This window comes from Aedes aegypti, chromosome 2 (assembly GCF_002204515.2).
Source record: "Aedes aegypti strain LVP_AGWG chromosome 2, AaegL5.0 Primary Assembly, whole genome shotgun sequence".
Classification (NCBI taxonomy): domain Eukaryota; kingdom Metazoa; phylum Arthropoda; class Insecta; order Diptera; family Culicidae; genus Aedes; species Aedes aegypti.
In genome coordinates, this window is record NC_035108.1 from 20151906 (window position 1) to 20178610 (window position 26705).

Consider the following 26705-nt stretch of genomic DNA (forward strand, 5'->3'; position numbering starts at 1 on the left):
CAATTTAACTATCTCAATTTACGTTTCCAATCAATGGCTTCAATTACATCCAAAAACAAAAAAAGAAACCGAATATACTAAAACAGAAGTTCTACAAAACAATTTACGACTCTTAACAGACAACTACAATTTACTATTTTGCAAAAGTGCAAATATTTTCGGTACATTGCCTATACACTTGCATTTATACTCGCTGATGGTTTCCAAGGCGAGTTGCTTCTTCGAGTGAACTCCCGAAATTTCAATCCACGTGGCCAGCTGATTGCATTCAAAGCTGATTGCTTCCATTTTTCGTGCAAAACAACTTTGAAGGAAATGAAATCTAAATCCTCGCATCTTTTCCAACTAGGAACCAATTTTGTCACCGTCATGCATTCGGGTCTAGGCACGCAAAGAGATTCAGACACTAAACAAACAGTATCATTCTCAGTGACGCGTGTATCGATGTTTGTTAGGAGTAACGAGAAAGAATCATTTGAATTGAGTCCAGTCGTGCAGTCGCTCATACACACACTTGCATTGTTCACTAGCTTCGGCGATGTGATTGGAGTTGAGTGTTGTTTTGCAGACTCAAACGGCGCAATGGAAAGATTCAATTTGGCTACCGCACTGGTCAAACTTGCTATTTGCGATTTCATCTCTTCCAGTTCAGCGTTGATCGAGGTTCCAGCGGGGGAAGGAGTGTTACACGATCCCGACATATCATCTCTTGCTCTACAAAAATCGACCATGCAGCTGTCGCATATCCAAATTATGTTTTTGGATAGCGCACAAAGCTGATCTTCACTAACACCAACGCAAGATGCATGAAACTTCCCGGCACATTTTCCTTCGCACACAGTATAGAGATGCTCCATGGTGTCGATGTCTGCGAAACATTTCTTGCACTTGTCGTCCATTGTTGTGCACCTTGGCTCCAGCAATTATACCCACGGGTTTTCTGAAGATTTCCAGCTTCCCAACGTCCAAATCAGTAAATGATGCAGTACAGAAGATGAGCGCACAGAAACTTCACAACATATATCAAAACATAGAAATTCTTTAGCGTCGTAACGAATAAATCAGCAGTTAAAGGCAGCGCGATAAAAAGAACGTTACACAACGACAATTGACGATACAACACTTATGTTTTGTTATATTTCATTGGGTCGTGTTCTACTGTATATCATGGAATTTTGTTAGATATATCGTTTTCATATCTTAATACTATAGAGGGATTCCACGGAGGCATGCAAGTCGATTTTGATCGACCATTTCAAAAATATCTGAAACTTTGCACAGTTTCTCTGTTCCATCTAAATCGTCATTTTCCGATATCAAATCTTCAAGTTGAGTCACGACTAACTTTTCAAAAGGGTGTATGTGAAAATGGTTCAAAAATATTCAAAAAGCTGCACAGGTTCGTTCGATTGTTAGACAACTAAAGAAACAAAGTTAGACAACTATATAAAGATTCCAAAAAAAATACACACAGTAAAAAAAAATTTTTTTTGCATTAAAAAACATCATTTTTGTCACAAAAACTCAAATATCTCAAAACCCTATCGGAATACCAACGTAATTTTTTGAGGGAAAACGATCCATTATATAAGCTGTCTACCATAAAAATTTGGTGATGGTAAGCCAATAAACAAAAAAGTTAAGACATTTCAAATATTTCACAAATTTGACACTTTTTTTTCATTGTTAATTTTTTTAGGACCGCAGTTTGTTGCTGAATTTTTTGTTAAGGGTATCACATGAGGTTAACAAGTTGTTTTCATGATATTTTATTTAATTATTCATAACTATTATAGCATCTATTAGAAAGTTAGACGCGATCCAGTGTTGTGATCTAAAGTCTGGATAGTGTCATATTTTTTATTGTACGTAACTGAAGAAAAATTCTCTCAATAGTGTTGAAACCTTTTGATAAAAGAAACCTATAAGAAATCTAATATTGAAGACAAAAGCTACAAAAAAAGTTTTCTATACAGGTATACGACTAGTTTACCTGCAAAAAGTTTACCTCGTAGAGAACAAGGCGGGTCTATACCCAGGTGATCTAGTATACGTAAAGCAGGTCGGTTTTCTCGGCGTTGGTTTTCTCCACAAAGTTAAAATCTGATTACACCTGGGTATAGACCCGCCTTGGTAGAGAATAGACTTTGTTAATCATATTTGGGAGAAAGCGAGTAACTTCAACAACATCAAAAACATGATAGGTACACACCATGAACATACTCACGAAAAAGCTAAAAATATACTACCACTATGGTTATAAAAGATTTAATTGTAAAATTTTTCTTCAGTCAAGCAAACGACACCAAACTAGTCAGTAAAACTTAAAAGTGATTTTGTTTATTAAAATCTAACGAGCAACATAAGTAGTCGCTTTCTCAACTGTTGCAGGCCGTTTGCAGAAAAAGAAAATTTATCAAAGGATATTAAAATGTTAACTGGTAGTCTTTTGTGTGAAAATACAACATCAAATTGCTATCTACGATCTTGTTCGGATTGTCCAGATTCTTCATCATTGGAAAATACTTTATTCGCTGAGTTTGAAGAAAATTATATTGATCAGTTATCATTTGAGCAATGGGTGACCACGGATAGGTGTGACCTAGAAACTATTGTAAAACCTGTAGATGAGTTTGTGTCATTTTTTTGCTTGAAATTAGAAAGTTTAATTCCTCACGACTTTATTAAAACAGAGCAATCCCGCTTTTTAAAAAATACGAAAAATACATTACAAGATGGTGAATTTTTAGTCATTTGCGATTTTTCTGAAAACTATAGCTTTGTATTGCAAGATGAAGTGCAGTCCCATCACTGGAACGTACAACAAGCTACAATTCATCCATTCGTTATTTATTTCAATGGAAGTACGCAAATTGAACATTTTAGTTTTATTGTAATTTCCGAAGATTTAAGACACGACTCAGTATCTGTAAATTTGTTCATTGCCAAAATGATTAACTTTTTACGCGTTGATAAGGATAAAGAAATCGGAAAGATATATTTCATGTCTGATGGAGCAGCATCGCAGTACAAAAACCGTAAGAATTTTTCGAGCCTATGTCAATTTAAATCAAAGTACGGAATTGATGCAGAATGGCATTTCTTTGCTACGTCACATGGCAAAGGTCCTTGTGATGCTATTGGAGGAACCATAAAGCGCATGGCCACAAGAGCAAGTTTAGCCAAAGAACGTGAGCATCCAATTAAAACTGCAAAAGAACTACAGTAAGGACCCGATTTTATCAGCCCCTCGATGAATTTTAGGCTGACAAAATGGGGAACCTGACAAAATCGGGTCATATTATTTTGTTCCTGTTTTTCAAATTTTGACGTGTTACATGGTTACATGGACTTTTAAGAGGGCAATGGACATGGGCTTAGCCAGTTTTTTATCAGGGGCTCCCCCTCCATTATATTCATAATATCAATTTTATTCACTTTTAATAAAAGGCATTGCCATTGCCTCCTCTGGCTACGCCCATGCGTGCATGACATCAAACATCATCATTAACTTTAATGTAAACGTGGTAAAACACGACGATTACAATTTTTTGATAAATTTAAAATAGGCTGACAAAATTGGGTCAAAAAGCTGACAAAATCGGGGGTACACAAAATCGGGGGCAGACAAAATCGGGGGCTGACAAAATCGGGTCAGTACTGTATTTGATTGGGCGCATCGCAGAAAAGAAGAAGATTTAACAAAATTATCATTTTGTTTTACTACTACTGAAGAGTACGAATTAACGGCATCAGAGCTCAGCGAGCAATATAATAACGCGAAAACGATCCAAGGAACCCAAAACTTTCACTGTTTCATTCCATTGTCAGAAAATAAAATTAAAGCAAAACTTTACTCGAACTGTACTGATAATGATGCAAAAGTGTTCGATATTGTAAAAAAATTGAATAACAATAAATAAATAAATAAGTATTAATAAAATGTTTTCATGATCTCATAACGCATACCCAAATCCAAAACTTTTAAAGTTTATATATAACATTTAGTAACTCATCGATCATACTCTAAAAAAAATATCCTGGTAAAAAAAAAATTATTTTCTTGTAATCTGTTAATTCATTTTAATTTATACATACATACATATACATATAATATTTATACATATACATAATATTTATACATATAATATACATAATACTAATGAATACATGAAAACGACTTGTTTAATTCACGCAAGGCCCTTAACAATAAAATCAGCAACAAACTGCGGTTCCCGTAATAATTTACACCGAATTTTTTTTTTTTTTTTTCTACTAAATGTGAAAATTGTGACATGTTTGAAATGTCATAACTTTTTTGTTTATTGGCTTACCATCACCAAATTTTTATGGTAGATAGCTAATATAATGGACCGTTTTCCCTCAAAAAATTACGTTGGTATTCCGATAAGGTTTTGAAATATTTGAGTTTTTGTGTCAAAAATTGTTTTTTAATGCAAAAAAAAATTTTTTTTTACTGTGTGTATTTTTTTTGGAATCTTTATTTAGTTGTCTAACTTTGTTTCTTTAGTTGTCTAACAATCTAACGAACCGTTTTTGCTGTGCAGCTTTTTGAATATTATTATATTTTATAGCATATACAACATTTCACTGTTACGGATATAACATATACGGGAAAGGGAGGGAGCATCAGGGTATCAATGAAGTTGCAGTTTTACAATGAAGTGGAGTGCCAATCGCAGTCAATATTGGCATAATTTTCAGAAGCATCATGGAGTCATCGGAGATACTAACATAATCACTGCTATTAATATTTCAGCATGTCGTTCTATTCCGGAAATTGTAATACGTCCTTATTTTGGAGACTACCTAACGAGGTTCAATTCATCACAATAAAAGAATGGAATTTTTTAAACATCTGTATTCATATCATGTACAACTATATATTCTATTATATACTAGTGGTCCCGGCAAACTTCGTCTTGACATCAAATCATCAAGTAGGCTGTTGAAAAATGTCATGGTATCTCCTATACAAAATGATATATTAGTACTCCCCCGTTTTAGCAAATTTTCCGATAACTTTCCTAAACGTTTTCATCACACGAACACGTCGGAGCCCTTCAAGAAGACAACAGTGAAAGAATTGTGCAAATCGGATGTCCTGTTCTCAAGTTATTTCGTGACATACAAACACCACTCCATTTTTATTTATATAGATATTTTATTATAATTATTTCATTTATTATATGCTGGGTATTGAGAGGGTGCATTAGGGCATCAGAGAAGTCACAGATGGACGATGTAGTAGGTTTTGGTTATTTTTATCATTCTTCCCTCGAACAGCCTAATATCATCAGTAGGACAAATATTCAACAGAAAAATATATGTCGGCCGATATAATACTGCATGCATTCAGATGCTGTTTTACTGCGTCATATTTTATTGTTACTACCATTTTATTTTCATATTTTATTATCATATTATTATATATATTATAATCTTATCTACTATATAACATATCACTATAATTGAGTTTATCATGTTTTGGGGAGGGAGGGAGCATCAGGGCATCATTGAATTTACAACTGGACAATGAAGTGGAGTGCCAATCGGAGTCAGGAGGAAAAGTGTTAGACGTTCGCGTCTAGTACTTTTCTCTCCAACAGTTGTAAAAGATTTGACGCGCCCTTCTTCAAACAAACCTTTCCGTGGAAAGCTCGACAAGTATTGCAAATTCTAATACTCAATCTGTTGGATCATATGGCTGGAAGGAGATTCTCTATTTCCCGCGGGTTTCGCGTAAGTGTTTCTACTTACGGGTCCGCCACCCCCCTTTTGGCCCTTCATACAGCGATATGTTGAATGCAGATTGGTAATAAAATTTGACCTTACTGTTGAGTGGAGCCGCATGCAGAGCAAGACTCAAGCAAGGATTGGTGGCTACCTACATACCTACATACATACAAATACGATTTTTATTTTGTTATTAGGGATATATTTTACAGTGAATGAAATATATGTACAAAAAAACTTATTAAAAAACTTTGCTTTCCTTAAATTGTGCTAATGGATTTTGTAAAAATTGTGCAAAAATATTGAAAAACAAGAAATTTTGCGATTTTATAAATTATTAAAGGTAGAAATATTATGCTTGGATTACTTTAATTACTTTACATACACATCAATAATCTTTCTCTACTTCAATTAAGTATTTAATACACTGTTTGACTAAGATCTGACAGCAGTTCAAACATTTGTTTGATGCAAAAGAAATTCTGTTAATATTACGGAAGTAACAACATACTGTCGTGAATTGCAAGTCAGTCTCATCGGTAAAAAATAGGCATGGAGAAAATGAACGAGGAAATTTTAAGCTCATACAACTGTTTTAAAAATAATAATCTACGATGAAAGAACTTAAGTATTATCTTGTTATTTTCTTTATATGATGCAGTGACGTAGCCAGAAATTATTTCTTTGAACGTTAGGGGTCTTGAGAAGAAAAAAAAAAATTTTGGCCAGCATTCACAAAATACCGCTTTTTCAAACCTTTATTAACTACACTCCCGTGCAAAAGTTTGGGTTCATCCCCTTAAAAACATACAAAAGTGTTTTGCCCATATCTCTGTGATAACTCATCCAATTGAAACTCTCTATAGCACATTCAAAAGGCAATGAGTTATTCATACGTATCTATTTTTCCAAAAACATTTTTTTTTAATTTTCCATGCTAAATTTTTCTTAAAGCTGCGGGCTTTTGCCGGGGCGAGCGACGAGGGCAGGATCAAACATGTCGCGCGTCGGTCTAGTAAGTGAAAAAGTGGCGTGATCGGTGAGTTCGGTTGGAGTAACTGAAAAAGTGCCGCGATCGGTTAGTTCTGTTTGATCCTTCGACCTTGACGCTTGCTCCTGGGCAGTGCGTCAAGAAAGCCCGAACAGTTTTTTTTTTTTTTATATATATTCTTTTTGGGTCGCGCGCTTATTTTTTTTTTTTTCCTGAGTGCTTTTTTATAGCCGATCAAACGAGTGAAGCCGAAAGTGGATTGTGGCTGCTCCGTCAAGGATAACGGATCAATTGGTGAGCTCGTTTCATGTTACTATTTCTATTCTATAAAATATGTATGACTGCACATTCAATCGTTACAATGGTGGGATGTAAATACAGTGAAACCTCCATGAGTCGATATTGAAGGGACCATCGACTCATGGAAATATCGAGTCATGGAACAGCAATCCTTTGGAAAGCTGTTTGAAGGGACCATCATAGTAACCATGAAATTTTGTTTCCAGTATGGTTCCATGAGTCGATATCGAGTCATGGAACATCGACTCATGGAGGGATCACTGTATGATTTTTCAACAAACTATGGATGGTTCGTCAATGTGAGTGTCGACACAAACTCTGATTTATGATTTATTTATGTTTAACATTTTCTTTCAGAACACCTCTTATATACCTTTATTTTTGTAATTAAAAAAACATTGAATGGTTCGACACTACAAGTGTAGACTTGCGAAAGGTTCACTTTATTCAACAAACTTTGGATGGTTCGCCACTGTAAGTGTCGGCATAAGAATAAGAGTGTTCTATGATGTCCCAACCAATCGAGTTTTTTGTTTCTTTTCAAATGAGTAAAATATAATAACACATGCTTTCGTCCTGACAGCTGTAGGAATGTTACATTTAGGTATTTGTTCAACAAACTTTGAATGGTTCGTCACCTCAAGTGTCGGCATAATTTTCCTCTACATAGAAATTGTTCATATCAAAAGAAAATATTATATTTACGTATAAGCATGTATATATCTCACAAATCATTGTTTATCATGGTCTAATCGCTTATCAAAGTGAATCCTATGACCCAACGATCCTCCCCATTAACAAACATCCCTCCCAGTAACCTTTGTGGAGATGCAGAGGCAAACACGGTCTCCAAAAAGCAAAGGTTACACACTAACATTCCTTCCCCCAATCCCACCTGACTGCAAGGACGTGGCCGGCGCCGTTATTGACCCTGTATAAATAGAGGTACTGAATTATGCACACTGAAGAAGATAATGGCCAATCCCAGCCGAACTTCTAGTTGATTCTTTGTGCATTTTCACTGACTTCGGTCAATCACGGAATAGCAACCATTGATATGTGTAGTCAGTCTAAGCTAAGCTAAGCTAAGCTAAATTTTTCTTAAAGCTGCGAATTTTTTTTTAAACACACTGGTAGAACTTCGCTAATTCCTCAGCATTAGATCGACTACAAATTTCAATCAAAGAGTCATTAGAATCGTAATCTTATATTCTTTGAAGAGCACTAATGAAATTTTGGCGGAAAAATCTGAAAATTGAATACTTTTCAATGGAACTGTCGAGAGCACAGCGAGCAGTAACGGAAACGGATCTTCCCAGAAAGTATTGCCACAGTAGTTTCTTGATTTAGAATAGCTGATTTAATTCAGGATCACACTTTTTGGTTTGCTAAACACTATTTTATTTACTGTCCAAATGCTAATAACTAATTTATTACGCTTATGATTACTTCACTAATAGTTTCAAATTCATCAAGTTCAATTTCACATTTTTGTTTAAGATTGCACAAAACTTTGCTTCTTGTATGGCGTTCTGATCCACTTGCGGTGATGGCGTCGAGATGGTGCTTCACGGCGAGAAAGAGACCGATGTCGCTTTGCTATTCCCCTTTTATATTAGGTGTCCCGGAAGAAGGTTGTTCGCCATGATGAGCTTCACCTACGTTTTGGGCGTTTATGTCACTCGATGAACAGGGGTGTGCCGACTTGATGTGGTGGTGTTGCTCACATATAGGTGGCGTATAGCTTAGCTTCGTGGTATGCACGAACAGGAACAGTCATTCAAATCATAGTGCAAAAGTTTGGGTTCATCTGAGCCACACGTAAACCATTTTGTCAATATCTCGGCAATTTTTCAACCAATTTGAATAGTTTATAGATTTTTCGAACGCCAATAGTGGCGCATACATGGTTGGTTTGAGCTTTCACAAAATGTTCGTGTTTTAAGTAAGTTCAGGTGAACCCAAACTTTTGCACGATGACTTGAATGACTGTTTCATTGACTGTCTGTTCATTGAGTGGTCTTCAAAGAATATAAGATTACGATTCTAAGGGCCCATTCACAAATTTCATAACGCTAAAGGGGGTGGGTGGGTGTCCTCGTGATGTTACGGCTCATATAAAATTTATAAAATATTCATACAAAATGTGTTACGAGGGGGTGGGTGGGTATCGAAAATGGCCATTTTTAGCGTTATGAAATTTGTGAATAAACCCTAATGACACTTTGATCTAAAATTTTGGATGATCCAATGCTGAGGAAATTAGATATGATTTTTCAGTGTGTTTTTTTAAATGTCACAACTTAAAGAAAAATCTGGTGTACAAAATTCAAACAATGTTTTTGAAGGAATACAAACGAAGCAATAATAACTCATTTCCGGTCAAATACACCATACAGAGTTTCGATTGGATATATAATCGCAGAGATGTGGACAGAACACTTTTGTATATTTTTTAAGGGGGTTAACCCAATTTTTTGCACTGAAGTGTACGTCTAAAACTGCTAAACCATTCACATTGTATATTGCAGTACTAAATTATCTCAAAATGTATGCATAAAAACTGGAAAAGATTATCAAAATATATTCTCCGATTAATCGAGTCTAAAATTCCGGATAAACGAGTCACCGGTTAATCGTGTCCGACCAGTAATACCTAAAGCTACTCTAATACTCTGATCAACTCATTATTCTCAATTTTTCATATGTAAAGATTGTCAAAAGCGTATATTATGCTTTTGGATCTGAAAATTATATTCCTCAGTTTCCTGGAGTTTATGGCAGGTATGTCTATGAATATGTATTACCATAATATATGAAGTGTAAATACAAAGCAAGAGCTCAAAACAAATCGCATAATTTGCACGAAATTATCATTCCGATACTCAGTTTTCCATTGAATCGTTCTATCTCAATTTACGAACTTCCGTAAAAAATGGTTATGGTAATAAAAATAGGACTTCGTAGAACGTTTAAGTGTAACATCCAATTTTTTCTAGTGATATAAAAAACAATTACCTCTCATCCAAACGCATGCTGCTGCGGCTGATATCGCTCCAGGCGGACATCGAGCGGGGCCTCTGGAAGAACTTGGACCCCCTCCGGGAACCTCCGTTGGGACCTCCTCCATAACTGCTGCCACAGTTGCCTCCCGCACTCGGTGTCGTTCCGTCGTACGTTTCTGGGGGAAAATTAACATTACGCATTGCCTTCCAACTTCCGTTCGGCGAACAATTGGACGTTTCCTCAGACATACCCAAAGCACTGTAGCTGATGCGAAATTTGCTCATTTTGCCCTTCCACTTGCCCACGACCCTCACCACGGCTTCCTTCTCCTCCAGCCCGGTGGTCGCCACACTTTCCACACTTTCTTCCATTTTAGCCCCCGTAATTAGTAATCACTTCACAGCACCGATTTTTTTCTGTGTGAGCCAAACACCTTCTATAAGCCACCTATCACACCAATTAGCACGAGACGACGTTGACGACGAATCTGAACCCGACGAAGCAGCACTAATGATTGTCGTTCGATTGCATGGCTCCAACATTGGCGGGTCTCTTTACCGCCCCCACTGACCAATGCGACGCCCGACGAGGAACGATGACGATCGAGCATCAGATGTTGCACGGCAGTATGCATTGCGAATTTTTTCTGGCAGCCTAGGTAATGCAACAATAAGAAAATGAAAATGCTCCATGGGAAATCGAAAGCTGCTCCGTGATAAAAGTAGTTAATCATCATTATAATTTACATAAGATTTTCAATACATAAATGAGATTACTCCATACAAACATTTGCAACTTTGTCGATTTTAAATACAAAATGGCGAATTCAAAGGGTTTGATCTGATTTTTTTATGGCCGATTTGAATGAATTTTTCACAAGACATCCTACAAAACTAGCTCAAGAGCAATAATGGTTAAACTAAAGTATTTTTTCAACAAATTTCAATGATTGATATTGCTTTAAGAATTGAAAAATTAGCTTATAGTATAGCTTCCTGCTATCTTGAGCAAGTTTTAGATTTAGACGACATAACAAGTTTGTTCATGACAATGTTTGTGGCCTTTAATTTTTTTTGATAATTTCTTTACATTTGTTTGTCAAAAATTTTACATTGGTCAAAACGTTATTTGTCTTGAACTCGTGATTGAAAAAAAAAATCAACTCGAAAATATATTTCGAAATTCCAGTTAAATCTGACGAACTGTAAAAAAAATCATTCAAATCAGTTCATAACTTACTGAGATCTAACCTACAAATGTTCATAGATTTATACAGAAATTTTAAAAAGTTGCAAATGTGTTGTTCAATACTGTGGTTTAGTGGTAGCTGTATAAGAACGAATGTTCTGACCTAATGTATCAAATTGATCAAGTACATAGTTTTCAAATGCACCATAACACAAATGTACCCAAAGTTTGTGAATTAAGCTCCATAAAATATATTAAAGTCAAGCAGATTGTCATTGAAATTGTTACGCGTTCTTTATGATTACTGTATGTTATGATTTTTGAATTAATTTTTGCAAATCGAAGAATATACCACATTAAACGTCTCAGTGTAGGCAATTTTCTTTAAAATTGGCAACCTGTTTACGAAAAGAACAGAGACTGAAACTGAGCTCAGAAAGCAAATCTGAAATTAATAAAACAATTTATTTAAAAAATGTCTTTATATGGCCTTGGAAAAAGTCAAATGTTTGGAAATAAAACCTTCAACAGTTCATCAAACATTTCCTAAAAATCTGTTTTCTTTTTCATTGTACAAATATTTTCAATGTCGAACCAAATATAGTAAAATCAAGAGCCGCTATCAGACAATGCGGCATTGCAGAAATTTAGATCATAAAAATCGAATCATACCTTCTTTGACAGACTATGGACCAATGCACGAGTTCATCAATTTGACGTTTGAGCGATGCCAAATTCACTGGTTACCATGACCACATATTTAAATAACACGACACCGCTCAAACGTCAAATAATGAACTCGTGCATTGATCCATACTTGTGGGTACAGAAATGATCACATTCTCCCAACTGATTATCTACACCGCGACGTTACGGTTCGTTTAGACTAAAGTCTACACATGAAAGTTATCCCTGATTTATAATTATAATTTTAACATATACTTACTTTAAAATATGATTCAGTATTGTCAATATACCACGTGGTCCGGTTTTGTTCAATTCAAGCCGTATTGTAAGTCATACAGTGAAGCTTATGAGCGGTTCCACAGAAAATGATTTTTTTCCCAAATTTCATTTTTATATTTTTTGATTTGGATGAAATTTTGCACATGCTTTCTTTATGCCCAAAAATGCCTTTTTGCATCATCGGCTCGCCATTTTGATTCTAGCCTTACTTTTGAGAAGGGCGTAAGAAAAAAATCCTTAATAATTTTCAAAAAATTATAACTTAGAAACGGTTTGTCCGATCAGTTTGGTGCCTTCCGCAAAGTTTTAGGTTTTTGTTGGGACTATCTGGAAGAAAATATAAACTCTAAAAAAAAATGTTGTAATTTTTTATATATCGACAATAAAGCTTAAAAATCAATTTTCTCAAAAATGGTATTGTTGATTTTTTTTTTATATGTTAAAGTAGACAAAAAATGAAGTCTTTTGCACAGTGGGTCAAGATGGAGAAATCATGGACAAAAAAGTTATGATTTTTTTAAAAAAGGTTGATTTTTCAATATGGTCTAAATAAACTTTTTGAATGCTTTTTGACCCAATTTTATGAAAGTACGCAAAATTTTCAACAAAAAAGGTATATGAGAAAATTTTGCTAATTGCTACCGAAACATTTGAAAAGTTTATTATGACCATTTTCAACAAATTCACCTCTTTTAAAAAATCATAACTTTTTTGTCCATGATTTCTCCATCTTGACCCACTGTGCAAAAGACTTCATTTTTTGTCTACTTTGACATATAAAAACATAAAAAAAAAATCAAAAATACGATTTTTGAGAAAATTGATTTTTAAGCTTTATTTTCGATACATAAAAAATTACAACATTTTTTTTTACAGTGTATATTTTTTTTCCAGATAGTCCCAACAATAACCTAAATTTTTGCGGAAGACTCCAAACTGATCGGACAAACCTTTTCTAAGTTATATTATAATGACCGAAAATTGAAAATTATATCATAAATTTGTATTAAAATCGCTGTATCTTTAAAACGGTAAAAGTTAGCCTGATTTTTCCGTATACCTTTTTTGTTGTAAATTTTGCGTACTTTAATAAAATCGAGTTGAAAAATATTTAAAAAGTTTACTATGACCATTTTCAAAAATTCACCTATTTTCAAAAAATCATAACTTTTTTGTCCATGATTTCTCCATCTTGACCCACTGTGCAAAAGACTTCATTTTTTGTCTACTTTAACATATAAAAAAATAAAAAAATCAACAATACGATTTTTGAGAAAATTGATTTTAAGCTTTATTTTCCATATATAAAAAATTACAACATTTTTTTTTACAGTGTATATTTTTTTCCAGATAGTCCCAACAATAACCTAAAACTTTGCGGAAGGCACCAAACAGATCGGACAAACCGTTTCTAAGTTATAATTTTTTGAAAATTATTAAGGATTTTTTTCTTAGGCCCTTCTCAAAAGTAAGGCTAGAGTCAAAATGGCGAGCCAATGATGCAAAAAGGCATTTTTGGGCATAAAGATAGCATGTGCAAAATTTCATCCAAATCAAAAAAATACAAAAGTAAACCGACATTCGAATTCAAAAAGAATCGCTCTTATATTCCAACTCATAAAAAGAAAAATTTCTGTTACACGTAATATTTTGACTAGTCGTCTACTTGATTTGTCGACCGTTGCATAAATACCGTTTTGACTCATATTCCGAACACTTAAGGCCAACAGTTACTTCAAAAGCACCTGGTGAGCATACATACATACATTATGCATGTCTTACTGTTAGCTGTTGAGTGTACCGATGAAAATATTTATTTAAATTTGTTTAGTATTATTTTTACGTGAAAGTACGGAACAACATTTTGATGCAAATGCCGAACACTGTGTTCATCCTGTCTCATATTCCGAACACCTTGATTCAAATTCCGACCAGCACGTATAAGTCAAAATCAAGTGAATAATTTCGCTAATAAATTTATCTGAGCTAGTTTTACTGGTCTTGAACTAGAGATTCATCACTACTCCTGATGTTTAAAATAGATTGGAAGATGATTAAATTGAATTGTAATTGACTGCGATTTCTTGGTAATTTGATGATATATTTCAGCAAAACATTTTAACATCATCACCATACAAAACCCGAATGTTCGGAATATGAGTCTGTTTGGAATTTGAGACAAAACGGTACTTACAATTGAAACTTTTAAAGTTTTCAACACATTTTTTTATAAAATGTAATCTGGTTGCTTTACAGTGAAGTTATTGTAACTTATAATGGAACTAAATAATCACTAGTGTCATTATGAGAAACATCAATTTTTCGTGAAAAATAATAACTTTCACTTAAGAATTTGGAGAACCTTTGTTTTGATTAGTATCCTGGAACTCTTTGGTGCTTTATTCTTTTAGCAGATCACTTCCTCTTCTTCTAAATCAAAATATGCTTAAAAAACAACGAGAAACTATTTCCATTACATACAATTAAACTATTTTTTCCAAGAGAGCTTTTTTATGAAACTGCCATGAAAGCTTAGCTAAAAATTGTGATTTGTATTACTAGCAAATGAGAATCTCTTTCAATGATGTTTAGTACTTAATTATAAATTACGATAAATTATATGAATACAACTCAAGGAAAAGTTTTTTTTTTTTCATAATTATGTGAACTGCAAGTCAGTCCCATCTGTAAAAAGTAGGCATTGAGAAAATGGGCTGTGAAGTTTCCAAACTCGTTTTCCATGCAAATATTGTCTGTTTCATTCACAACAAAACGCACCGTCAACTTTCGAACAGATTGAAAAAATCGTCGCCAGCAAACCAATCAAAGGAGGTGCTTTGCCTTTGTGTTGGCAAGACTGGTGAAACGTCATATGACAGAAAATAAATCAAAGGAGGTGATTTGTCTTTGTATTGGTATGACTCACGGCATAAAAATTAACAAATTAACAAATTAATTTTAGTACACCGTGGGTAGGACTGGTGAAACGTCAAATTCACAGCGGTTGCTTGGCTGGCGACGATTTTGGCGACAGTTTCACCGGCGATGCTAAATATCGTCGCGTCCGATAGGGTGCAAAATTTACAATATTCAAAAAATTCCAGAGGATTGGAACATGTTCAAATCGTTTTGAAACTTTTACAAGTTGCTTTTTACTACGATATCCTTCCGTGAAAAATATAAAGATGATCAAAACACGGTTCATTTTTATGTTTTACGGAAATCTGTAGTGGGACTGATATGCGATAACTTTTCATTATGGGACAATTTGACTTGCTGTTTTTCTCATTTTTTCCGAATAAATCTTTTTTTTTTCTCATTAGTGCAGCTGAAAGGGGATTGGAAAATATATTGAAAACTGAACTCAACTCAATTTTGGCAAAAATGCAGATGGGACTGACTTGCGATTCACGGCAATGAAGGCATTGACACATTTTTATTCATAGTAATAATAATGACTGTCAATTATAACTTATTGTTTATTTGTTTATATTCGTCAACCGACGTATACTTAATACTAAAATTATGAAATTCATAAAAAATATTGAAAAAGAAAGTGTAGTGCAAGTAATGTTAATTTCATTTTGTTTTATTTTATGTGTTGCGATTTCTAATGGATTTGAAAAAAATAGATTTTGCCGAGACATGATCAAGTCAATAGTTTCGCAATGTTGATTGTAAATGGCCATCATTTGATTTAGAGGCCCGTTTTTGGCATAATTTGTTCGATAATGATTTGTCAAGAATAAGTTAAGATTTCGTAGTTGCCTAGAAGGAACGTATAAATTTAATTTTGATAAGATTTCTGTATTAATTCGTTGCGAAACGATATAATTTACATATGAAACGCTTGCGATTTTACGACGCTCTTTCAAAGTTTGTATGTCAATAAGTATGCAGCGTGATTTGTAGGATGGAAGTGGAAATGATGTCCAACCTAATTTACGAAGAGCATATAGTAGAAATTGTTTTTGTACAGATTCTAATCTTTCTTCGTGTGTGATTGAGAAAGGACACCATACAATGCTGCAGTATTCCATGATTGATCTTACATATGCAATATATAAGGTTTTAATTTTGAACCCAAGCATGGTATTAGCCCTGTGAATTGTATTGTAGTGGTCTACGAAAGTAAGCTTAGAGTCTAAGATTACTCCTAAGTCCCTAACTCTTTCACATTTTTCCACATTTTGATTTCCTTATGAAATTGAAATGCGTGGTGTTGTTCTTTTATTACTAAATGATATTAGGTTGGTTTTTTTTACATTCAGTTCTAATATGCTTTTTTTCCATCATGTGTAGAATTTTCCTATTTCATTGCTGAATATATTGATGTCTTCTTCATTTCTTATTTCCAGGTAGAGCTTCATGTCATTGGCATAAATTAACACTTTGAATTTATTGAAAATGAAGGAAATGTTGTTTACATGCATAATAAAAAGAAGAGGTCCCAAATGAGAGCCTTGAGGGACACCCGAAGTGACTTGAATTGGTTTTGATGTGTTTCCTTTGAATTTTTTTTATTTGTTGGCGGTCAGTTTGATACGATTCAATCCATTTCAGCAGTCCTGGCTCGATTTCAATTCTTTGTAGTTTAAAAAGTAGCATTGTTATGTCTATGCGATCAAATGCCTTGCTAAAGTCCATATAAGAGCTTCTACGTGGTTTCCCATTGTCCATTGCATTCACGCACGCGCTTGAATTTACCTTCTTTCGAGCTATTTGAGCATTTCACAAACCTCTCTTGGATGGAGCATTTAATTTTCATACTTTTGTAATGTTCCAGTCAATTGACATAGGGGATTTTTGTACATTATTTGATGATTTATCGCAAATTCATCGTTTTTCCCATTAGAAGCAAGACGATATCCTTTAGGTGTTCATTTTAATACCCCTTCCCCTATTGACGGCAGTGTAATTTATTGGAAGTTTCAGTATAGTTACACATCACGGTAGACACAACAAGGTAGGCTATTCCCACCTGTAAACAACGATTTTTCATCAAAACATGTGTCGTCATTCCTATCGTCAAGCATGAGGCCATGAGGATAGTAAAGGAGAACAGGCCTTGCTTTCTTTTGCACTCGTTCGAGTTTGCGATAGGAATGACGTCACTGCCAAATGTCATTTTTCGGAGTATAATACCTTGCTTCTTTTTACCGTGGTTACACATCAGTTTCAGGGGAGATCGCTGCAAGCCGTGCGCGCGAGTAGGTGTGTTTAAAATTTTCTGTCGCTTTTACCTCTGTTTCGCGATTTTCGTCCGGAGAGGCACTGAAACGGCTGATGGCGCTATGCCACCCGGCTAATGATTTGAAGAATAAAGTTAGTGAAGTGACAATAGTGGATGTTATACATAATCTCTAAGATCAATATTCTTTGACGCTTTTTATGCAATGAAACAAGTGTTGAGCGAGTGAAATTGCAGAGGCCGAGCGCAACGTGTGCACCGGCTAGAAGGAACGGCAGCTGAAGTACCTTACAGGAATTAGGAATTTAGAAGCATCAGTATAATGAGTGAGATCCTTCCGAAATAGATTGAATGAAATGAAATGAGTACTGAAATGAATTTAATTTTACTAGCTACGTAAATTTGTTGACAAATGTTGAAGTGTTTAGTGGTTGTGCAAGCGCTTAGATTAGATTAGATTAGATTAGATTAGTTACACATCAGTTTCAAAATAACATAATATTTCTGGGTAACTTATGTGTAACAAACGAGTAACTTGCTGACAGTGGTCAACACTACATGACAAAAGTATTGTTTTCATTGATATTTTTCCAGTAATTAATTAAAATTGTTGGATTCATAATATCCAGCCTCTCTAAGGGTTCATTCACAAATTTCATAAGGCCGAAAATGGCCAGTTTTAACACCCACCCACCCCCTGTATATAATGCTTTTTATATGAATATTCTACGAATTGTGTATGAGCTGTAATATTTCGAGGAAACCCACCCACCCCTTTCAGCATTATGAAATTTGTGAGCATGCCCTAACAACTTTTTAATAGTCGTCATCATTTTAGATTGGCTGTCTTCAAACAGATATTCGGAAGAGTATCTGCAGCAAGAGAAAAACAAATGGCGGTTAATGATAGGCAATCAATAAAATCCAACAGCGGGACACGAAAAAACGCGATTTCAGAATCACAAACTATAAAATACAAATGGGAAACACTGCTGATTTGAGGAACAGTGTTTATTTCCATTTTGTATGGCAATTACAATGGCATATTACGTAAGCAATCCAGGTATCATGTATAATTCAATATAAAATTATAAGATATTTCATGAGCGCGTCAATTTTGAGCAAGTAAAATGATTGATTTCACCACAAATTTAAATCTGCATGTTAAATTTAATATGCACTTGTGCATAATTACGCGTTCGAAGATCATACGTTCAACTTTTGTTGACATTCAATTTTAAAATGGTTGTTCGGTTTCAAAACTGTCAGAATGAAACAATAAACTCAACGCCTTTTCTATTATTTTGTCGCAGGAAAATTTATGCGTAACCAACAAATTGCATTTCCGTCGCCAGCAAACTTCTTATGTAACGACCAACAAGTTACATAAGGCTCGACTTTTTTCGCTTTTTCGGTTACATAGCAGTATTTATCCATGTTACAATGTTTCCTATTGTAGCTATTGAACATGTTGAGTAGTCGTTGCTGTTACTTACTTGTAACAATGTGTGCTGCTTGGGATACTACCTAGTGGGGACCTTGGAAATTTAGCCAATATTAAGTAATTGGGCTCAACTATGGAATTGCGATGAATCAAACTAAAAATTGAGTAGAATCCCGTCTCCGTGTAGAACAGCAGAAGGAGTTACAAAAACACTCAGCGACGCCCTCATAAGTGCTATGGAGTTGGGGATTGGGAGGAGTATTATGTCAGGATTCGCCTGAAAAGCTAGCGCTGGACCCAGAACATGTGGTGTTCAATTGGGTTTTAAGTATTTAATCTTTTAATTGCCGGCAATCAAAAGAGATAAAATATTTTATTTACTTTTATTTATTTTATGAAAAATTTTGTTTCTTGTTGAAAGGTGGTAATTTTCTGTTAATCTTGTTAATCAGTTAAAAAGCAGAATTGATCCCAATTGTTGCAAACATGAACAAACAAAAAAAAAGAAAAACAATATTGATAGATAAAAAACACCCCAGTGAACACACCATCGTATATGATGGGATATAAGAGTACAAATGTGGAGGCGATATACATACATCTTGCATGGATCCTTATGGTGCATGTACGTATATCGCCTCCACATTTGTACTCTTATGCGCTATCTTATACGAGTTCGTGTTTACTGGGACATTCCGACCGATACGCGCAAAATAAAAGAAGGTAAAAAATAAACTTTTGAGCACCTACAACGCATGACCAATTCCGCGACAAGCGACCGGCTGAAACGGGTAAATCTCCAAATCCGAATAAACAAAAAAGAAAAACACGAAGATCAAATCTGAAAAAATCCGGGTTTCGTTATAAAGGAACGGACTCACCAAACGCCTGCAGTCAGTTGCATAATCCGTACTTGTCTGTCGGTCAACGTCCAGTATACTCCTGATCCAAATACTGCGACTCCAGGAACTTACAAACACAATTTTCAAAAGTTCACAAACTACATTTGATTATTTCAAACGTGAAACCGAACAATAGGAAAAACGTAGAAGAGAAACAGTTTCGTGTTAAAAAAATGTTCACGTCTCTTTCATTTTCACAAATTCCAGAAATTCAAAACATTTCAAAAAATTGTAGGTATAATCAATCGTTGAAATATTAACTTACATCAGCCGATTTGAGATTCTATTAGCCGAAACAATGTGACAGAAGAAATAAAACACAACCGCTCGCGCACGCGGCTTACTGCAATCTAGTTGGCGTACGATATCAAGCATCCCTTAAGGTGAAGACGAATCGAAGACAAACCTCGAATTTTCAAGAGCACAAATCTAGAGAACCTGAAAACCGTTCGCGCTGCAAATTTGATCGATTGGTCACCACCAGCGAGTGACCAGTTAGTTGAATTTTCAGCACAAACGGTTGTCATCAAACTATTCGGTAGTTTTGACATTGTGACATGAGCTTTGCGATCCGTTTGATGAAATACAAATTCACCGAACAGTTCACAGAAAGTTCTGCTGTTTAAAATTCAGTCAAATTCCATAGAAATCTGCGATTAATTCTATGTGTGAAGGTACATTAGTTTTGCAGTTAATGAAAAAGTTGCAAATTAATAGCTATAAATAAAAAATGATATTTTTATGAAGTATGTTTGATGTGTATGTTAGTACTGTAGTAATTGAACAAATTTATGATGCATTTTGATTATTATGGATAAAAATGGTATCGACTATTAAAAACATAAACTATAAGTACATTTTCTGTTTTTTATGGAGCAAACTTTCACATTAATGGTATATTTTGGAATTATTTAGTGATACAATTTTTCGCTCATAACCAGAAACAATTTTTCACTCAAATAAAGAAACCGATACTGATGTTATTTATGGAGCATATACTATTTGTAATAATTATTAACTTCATTTATGGTGGAGCAGTTTCCGAAATTCTATGGAGCATTGTCATTTTCTTACCGTCGCAAAAACCTCTTGCCATTTCTTTCATAACATCACTGGTTAAATTCACCCGTCGTCGATTGCCTCAATCGAAGAGGGTGCGGGGGTGTCCTCCTCCAGACGGGGCACCTGCACAAAGTGGTCGTCGCCTGTGTGTCAAGTGCGTGTATGTGAAGAAAAAAGAAGTGGAAGCAAATGGTGATATTCAAATCGGTTTTACGGTTTGCTGCCGACTGTGATGCGGCGGAGTGATTCATACATATTCCGGCGAGTCTGTTGCACGATTGAGCTTGATCGGTTTATAAGTAGACGGAGTTCGGCGGACAGTATTAATGTTTGAAATAGATGTGTTTTTCTGTAGCCGCAACCGTTTCGCATCGATTTAGCAATAAATTGATGAATGAAAAAGCTATTTTAAAGCCATTTCTAAACTGTTTGTCATCTACCGTAACGGTTGATTGTGTATCATAAAATTAACCCCCAAAATAACCAGAACAATTTAATCATACTAAAAATGCTAAAGCTTAGTATTAACCGTCTAGGTTTAGGTATAATTTTCTTAAGGAGGATTAATGTGCATGAACGATTTGGAATAGATGTTCCCAAATTATATTTTTTTCGTTCGATTTATAGATTATTTGAATCGATTTGAGTTAGGTGAAATGTCCTTATGCGAAATGGGCCATTCCCGACACCACTACACTAAAACAAGTTTTACCATTTCTAATAAAGTAAGATCATCCTGGGCATTCAGGGGTTAATGTGGGAAGCACACGTGTCAAACGACAAGCTTGCCTTGCTTAACACTCCGGCAGCTATGACTACTTTCACTTACACGAAGTGCTGTGACCCAAAATTAGTAGGAACGGTATTTTCAACTCGCTATATCTCAGTGAGTTTTCATTCGATTTCTAATCTTTTTTCACGTATCAATTTTCCCAGGTATCAAGATTACTGCAAAACGTTGAGAACTCAAATTTGTACAGTATTATAATCTTGAGAACTGAAAAACCCGAGGCAAGTCTTAAAAAAATGCTGTTTTTTGCAAATAACTTTCTTTTTATCGCGAATATCTACACATATTTTTTGCTTAAAATGAGCACAATATTATAAGATATTAGAATGTGAAAACTTTTTGGTAATTTATCTTGAAAAGAACCACACAATCTTCACAAATTTACGTATAATACAGATAAAATGCTTATTTTGTTTGTAACTTGAAATTTATCGCGATGACCAATACATATTATCACCTGTAAATGTACATAAGTATATAAAGAACAACTTTGCTAAACGATGTTGTAAGTTTAACTTTCAAGAAACTACAAAATGTTCACTAAAATACGTATAATACAAAGAAAATACTCATATTTGTTTGTAACTTGAAATTTCTCGCGATGACCAACACATATTATCACCTTCAAATGTACATATGTATTTAGTGAGCAACTTTCCAGAACATTTTTGTAAGTTTAACTTTCAAGACACTACAAAATTTTCACTACAATACGTATAAAACAGAGAAAATACTCATTTTTGTTTGTAACTTGAAATTTCTCGTGATAACCAATACATATTATCACTTTCAAATGTACATATGTATATAATAAACAACTTTGCAGAACAATGTTGTAAGTTTAACTTTCAAGACACTACAAAATTTTCACTAAAATACGTATAATACAGAGAAAATGCTCATATTTGTTTGTAACTTGAAATTTCTCGCGATGATCAATACATATTCTCACCTTCAAATGTACATATGTATTTAGTGAGCAACTTTGCAGAAAAATTTTGTTATTTAAACTTTCAAAAGACTACAAAATTTTCCCAAAACTACGTATAATTCAAAGAAAATGCACATTTTTGTTTGTAACTTGAAATTTCTCGTGATAACCAATACATATTATTACTTTCAAATGTACATATGTATATAAAGAGCAACTTTGCAGAACAATGTTGTAAGTTTAACTTTCAAGACACTACAAAATTTTTCCAAAACTACGTATAATACAAATAAAATACACATTTTTGTTTGTAACTTAAAATTTCTCGTGATGACCAATACATATTATCACCTTCAAATGTACATATGTATTTAGTAAGCAACTTTGCAGAACAATTTTGTAATTTAAACTTTCAAAAAACTACAAAATTTTCCCAAAACTACGTACAATACAAAGAAAATACACATTTTTGTTTGTAACTTCAAATTTCTAGTGATAACCAATACATATGATTACTTTCAAATGTACATATGTATATAAAGAACAACTTTGCAGAACAATGTTGTAAGTTTAACTTTCAAGAAACTACAAAATTGTCCCAAAACTACGTATAAAACAAAGAAAATATAAGTGTAGAACTAGCCCTCGTGCGTTAAAATACACTCAAATAAAGATTTAAAAAAAAAAAAAAAAAAAACAAAGAAAATACACATTTTTGTTTGTAACTTGAAATTTCTCGAGATGATCAATACATATTATCACCTTCAAATGTACATATGTATTTACTGAGCAACTTTGCGGAACAATGTTGTAAGTTTAACTTTCAAGACACTACAAAATTTTCTCAAAAATACGTATAAAACAAAGAAAATACACATTTTTGTTTGTAACTTAAAATTTCTCGCGATGACCAATACATATTATCACCTTCAAATGTACATATGTATTTAGTGAGCAACTTTCCAGAACAATTTTGTAAGTTTAACTTTCAAAAAACTACAAAATTTCTGTTTTGGGGTAACCTTGATAATCGAACAAAATTGAATGAATTACGTAACATTTATAGGGCATTACAAACTTCTAGGCGTTTAACGATATATAGAAATTTCTGACTAAGATTACAAAAATGGTCCCAGTTTGTGAAAATGATATTCGCTAAGAGATTTGAGACCATATTCAAGTTCTATGATAACTAGGCTGTCAAAGATAAGTGACCAACTATTCAAAACTACATCAAATTGTGATTGTTTGTGAGCGTTTCGAAAATGCTAAAATCGTTTCAATTTCTAAAATTCTCAATTCGAATAAAAACAGCTCTTACATGAAGTGTCATACTAATTTTCTTTAGTTTTGCATTCGTTTTACTTAACCGATTAAAATTAATTATGATATTTGGTTTAGTATGTAGTGGGTAACGCACTATCAAAGTTACCCGCATTATCAAAGATACCTCGTTTTACGGTACTCATATTGTTTATTACTTGGATTTTTTCACAATAAAAAACACATATAAATGTGTATATGTATTTAGTGAACATCTCTTCAGAACAATGTTTTTAGTTTTTTTCCTTAAAAAAAAACTATAATATCAAAACAATACCCTCTTTATTTGTAACTTCAAATGTCTAGCCCAATTTCTTGACCAATGCATGTTATAACCTTAAAATCTCGTAGACTTGTGATCTCGCCCAAAAAACCAATGGTAATCGAGTGTGTAGCTCCTTGTTTCTAAGCAAATGAACGAGCAACTATTATCACTGAGAGATAGAGGATGATCTTCTCTTCATCGTAACATTGAACATTGAATAGCGTGTAAATTCATTTGTTTTCTTAGTGATTACAAGCTACTCATTTGGTTACCAATGGCTTTTAAAGCGAGATCATAATTTATAAAGAATTTTTTAGAGAAATGTACTTACGCATTTAGTGAACTTTTATGAATAATGCTGCAAGTTAAACCCTGATGATTTTTTTTCCAAAAATACGTATAATACAGAAAAAATACTCTCCCTGGCTTGTAACTTGAAATTTCTCACAATAACTAATACATATCATCAACTTTATATTTTCATATGTTTTGAGTGAAAACCTTTCTAGAGCAATGTTGTTAGTTTGATTCTTAAGAAACTACTATATTTTTCCATAAATACGTATGAAACAGAAAAAATACTCTTCTTTACAGTAACTTGAAATTTATCGCGATAACCAATACATATAATTAACTCCATATGTATTTAGTGAACTATTGTTCAAACAATGTTGTCAATTTACCTTTCATTAAACTAAAATATTATCTTTAATATCTACGTATAATATAAATATACTTTTCTTCAATGTGACTTTAAATTTTAATTTGAAATATCTTGCGATAATCAACACATAATATCACCTTCAAAAATATATTGGTGTGTGATAAAAACTTTCCAAAAATACATTGGTATGTCGTAAAAGACTTTCAATAACATTGATGTTATTTTAACTTCCAAGAAACTGCAATATTTTTCCAAAAATACGTGAAATACAGAAAAAATATTCTGGAATGAAACATTTTTTTTTTTGGAGGCCGATACATATGTTGTGTGAATAACTTTCAAAAATATTCAATATTTTTTTAAGACTACGTATAATACAGAGAAAAAATTTGTTGTGTTTATAACTTATAATTTCTCGCGATGACCAATACAAGTTCAAGTCATTTCTCCCTTGCTCAATATTTCGTATCTTGATATCGCTGAATACATACACTTCAAACATATGTACCGTCAAACGGGGCTTCTTTTGACATTATTTCCACATTCTTTAACTTTGAGGATTTGTAACTCTTAGAATTATGGATAGATGTTGATAATTTTTGTCTATATTTAAGTTGTATATGTACGTAACAAATGTGCAAAATATGAGGCAAACCCATCAAGAACAAACAAAAATGCTTGAATAGCGAAAAAAGTGTGTCCTTCATGACAAAAAAGGGGCTACTTTGGACATTTTCACAATTTGCTAATGAAATGATTTTTCCTTATAACTTTCAAACTGATTCATAGATTGTCGTCCACTGTGATGTTATGGAACATTTTTCATTGATAAATTTAATGTAGAAAATTGCAAAGCTAGAATCAATTACACATATATAACAAATTTCAACGAAACATGCCATTCACTATTCTCAATTTGCAGTATGAAACTTAAATTTTCAACTTCCTCTTAAATTGGAACTATCAGTTACGAGTGCTCGATTTTCAAGTTGACATAAACGAACGACGTAACTACTAGGTACTGCGATGATGAATGAGTTATGTACAAAAACTCTTTTTTTTCAATTCTCTTCTGTTATATGAACGATATGTTGAAGGATCACATTAATACCGGTAACTAATTTAATACCAGTAAGTAATTTTCATTAAAAAGGCAATCTATGAAGTAAAGTTCAGCAAGATCGTAAAGAAGTAAATATGCTTTTGTAATATGGTTTTAGCTTCTTAGCAGTTAAGAGCTGGCTTAAGATTAGTTTAATTTAGGCATTTGAAGGATGCAACTGTTCTGTACTACAAATTCATGTAAAATATGACGAAAAATAGTTTTTTAGAGATTATGTTGTGAATTTGGCATTGGTACGTATTGAAATATATGTGTTTTATGTTTATTCACTTTTACAAACATTTATTTTATATTTTTGATGTTGTAAAATACACAAACCAAAACATTATAATAAAATAAAAGTCGCAAAAATAAGACCTTTGATCAATTATTTTAATAAAACAACAATTTTAAGCAAAACAAATCACAAGATTATAATGAAACATGACGATTCGATAGTTTTGTGATGCTCCCAATAAGTTTCCAAGACATGGGTAAAATTCAAACAATGTTTGTATAGCCAATGTTTTATACCTTGTGAATATTTATTCGGGCTTTTTTGAAATGTTTTCTTGTTTATCCTGTTATTGTTGATGTTGTTCCAAGAAAAAATCATGCCTAGTGGTAGAGCATATATTGGTTAATAAAAGTGCTGAAGACACAAAATTGCTCAGATTAATATTTACGCTGCTAATAAATACAAAAGGTGAGTGTCCAAAGTAGCCCCTGGAATCAAAAGTAGCCCCGTCCGACGGTACATTAAAATTTGATAATATGTGGAGGTCATTGCGAGAAATTTCATGTTACAAACAAAAATGAGTAT

The 26705-nt window shown here is 33.6% G+C and overlaps 1 protein-coding gene across 1 annotated transcript in view; it reads right to left on the reverse strand.

Moving 5' to 3' along the window:
• LOC5571223 (potassium channel subfamily T member 2) overlaps positions 1-26705 on the reverse strand; it is a 716145-nt gene that overhangs the window by 570700 nt on the left and 118740 nt on the right. Inside the window, exons 3-5 of the mRNA XM_021840115.1 lie at positions 20820-20950; positions 10305-10708; positions 10067-10229 (exon numbers count right to left, since the gene is read on the reverse strand). Of these exons, the coding sequence (XP_021695807.1) occupies positions 10067-10229; positions 10305-10425 (284 nt within the window). The 5' untranslated portion in view covers positions 10426-10708; positions 20820-20950. The remainder of the gene's footprint in view (positions 1-10066; positions 10230-10304; positions 10709-20819; positions 20951-26705) is intronic.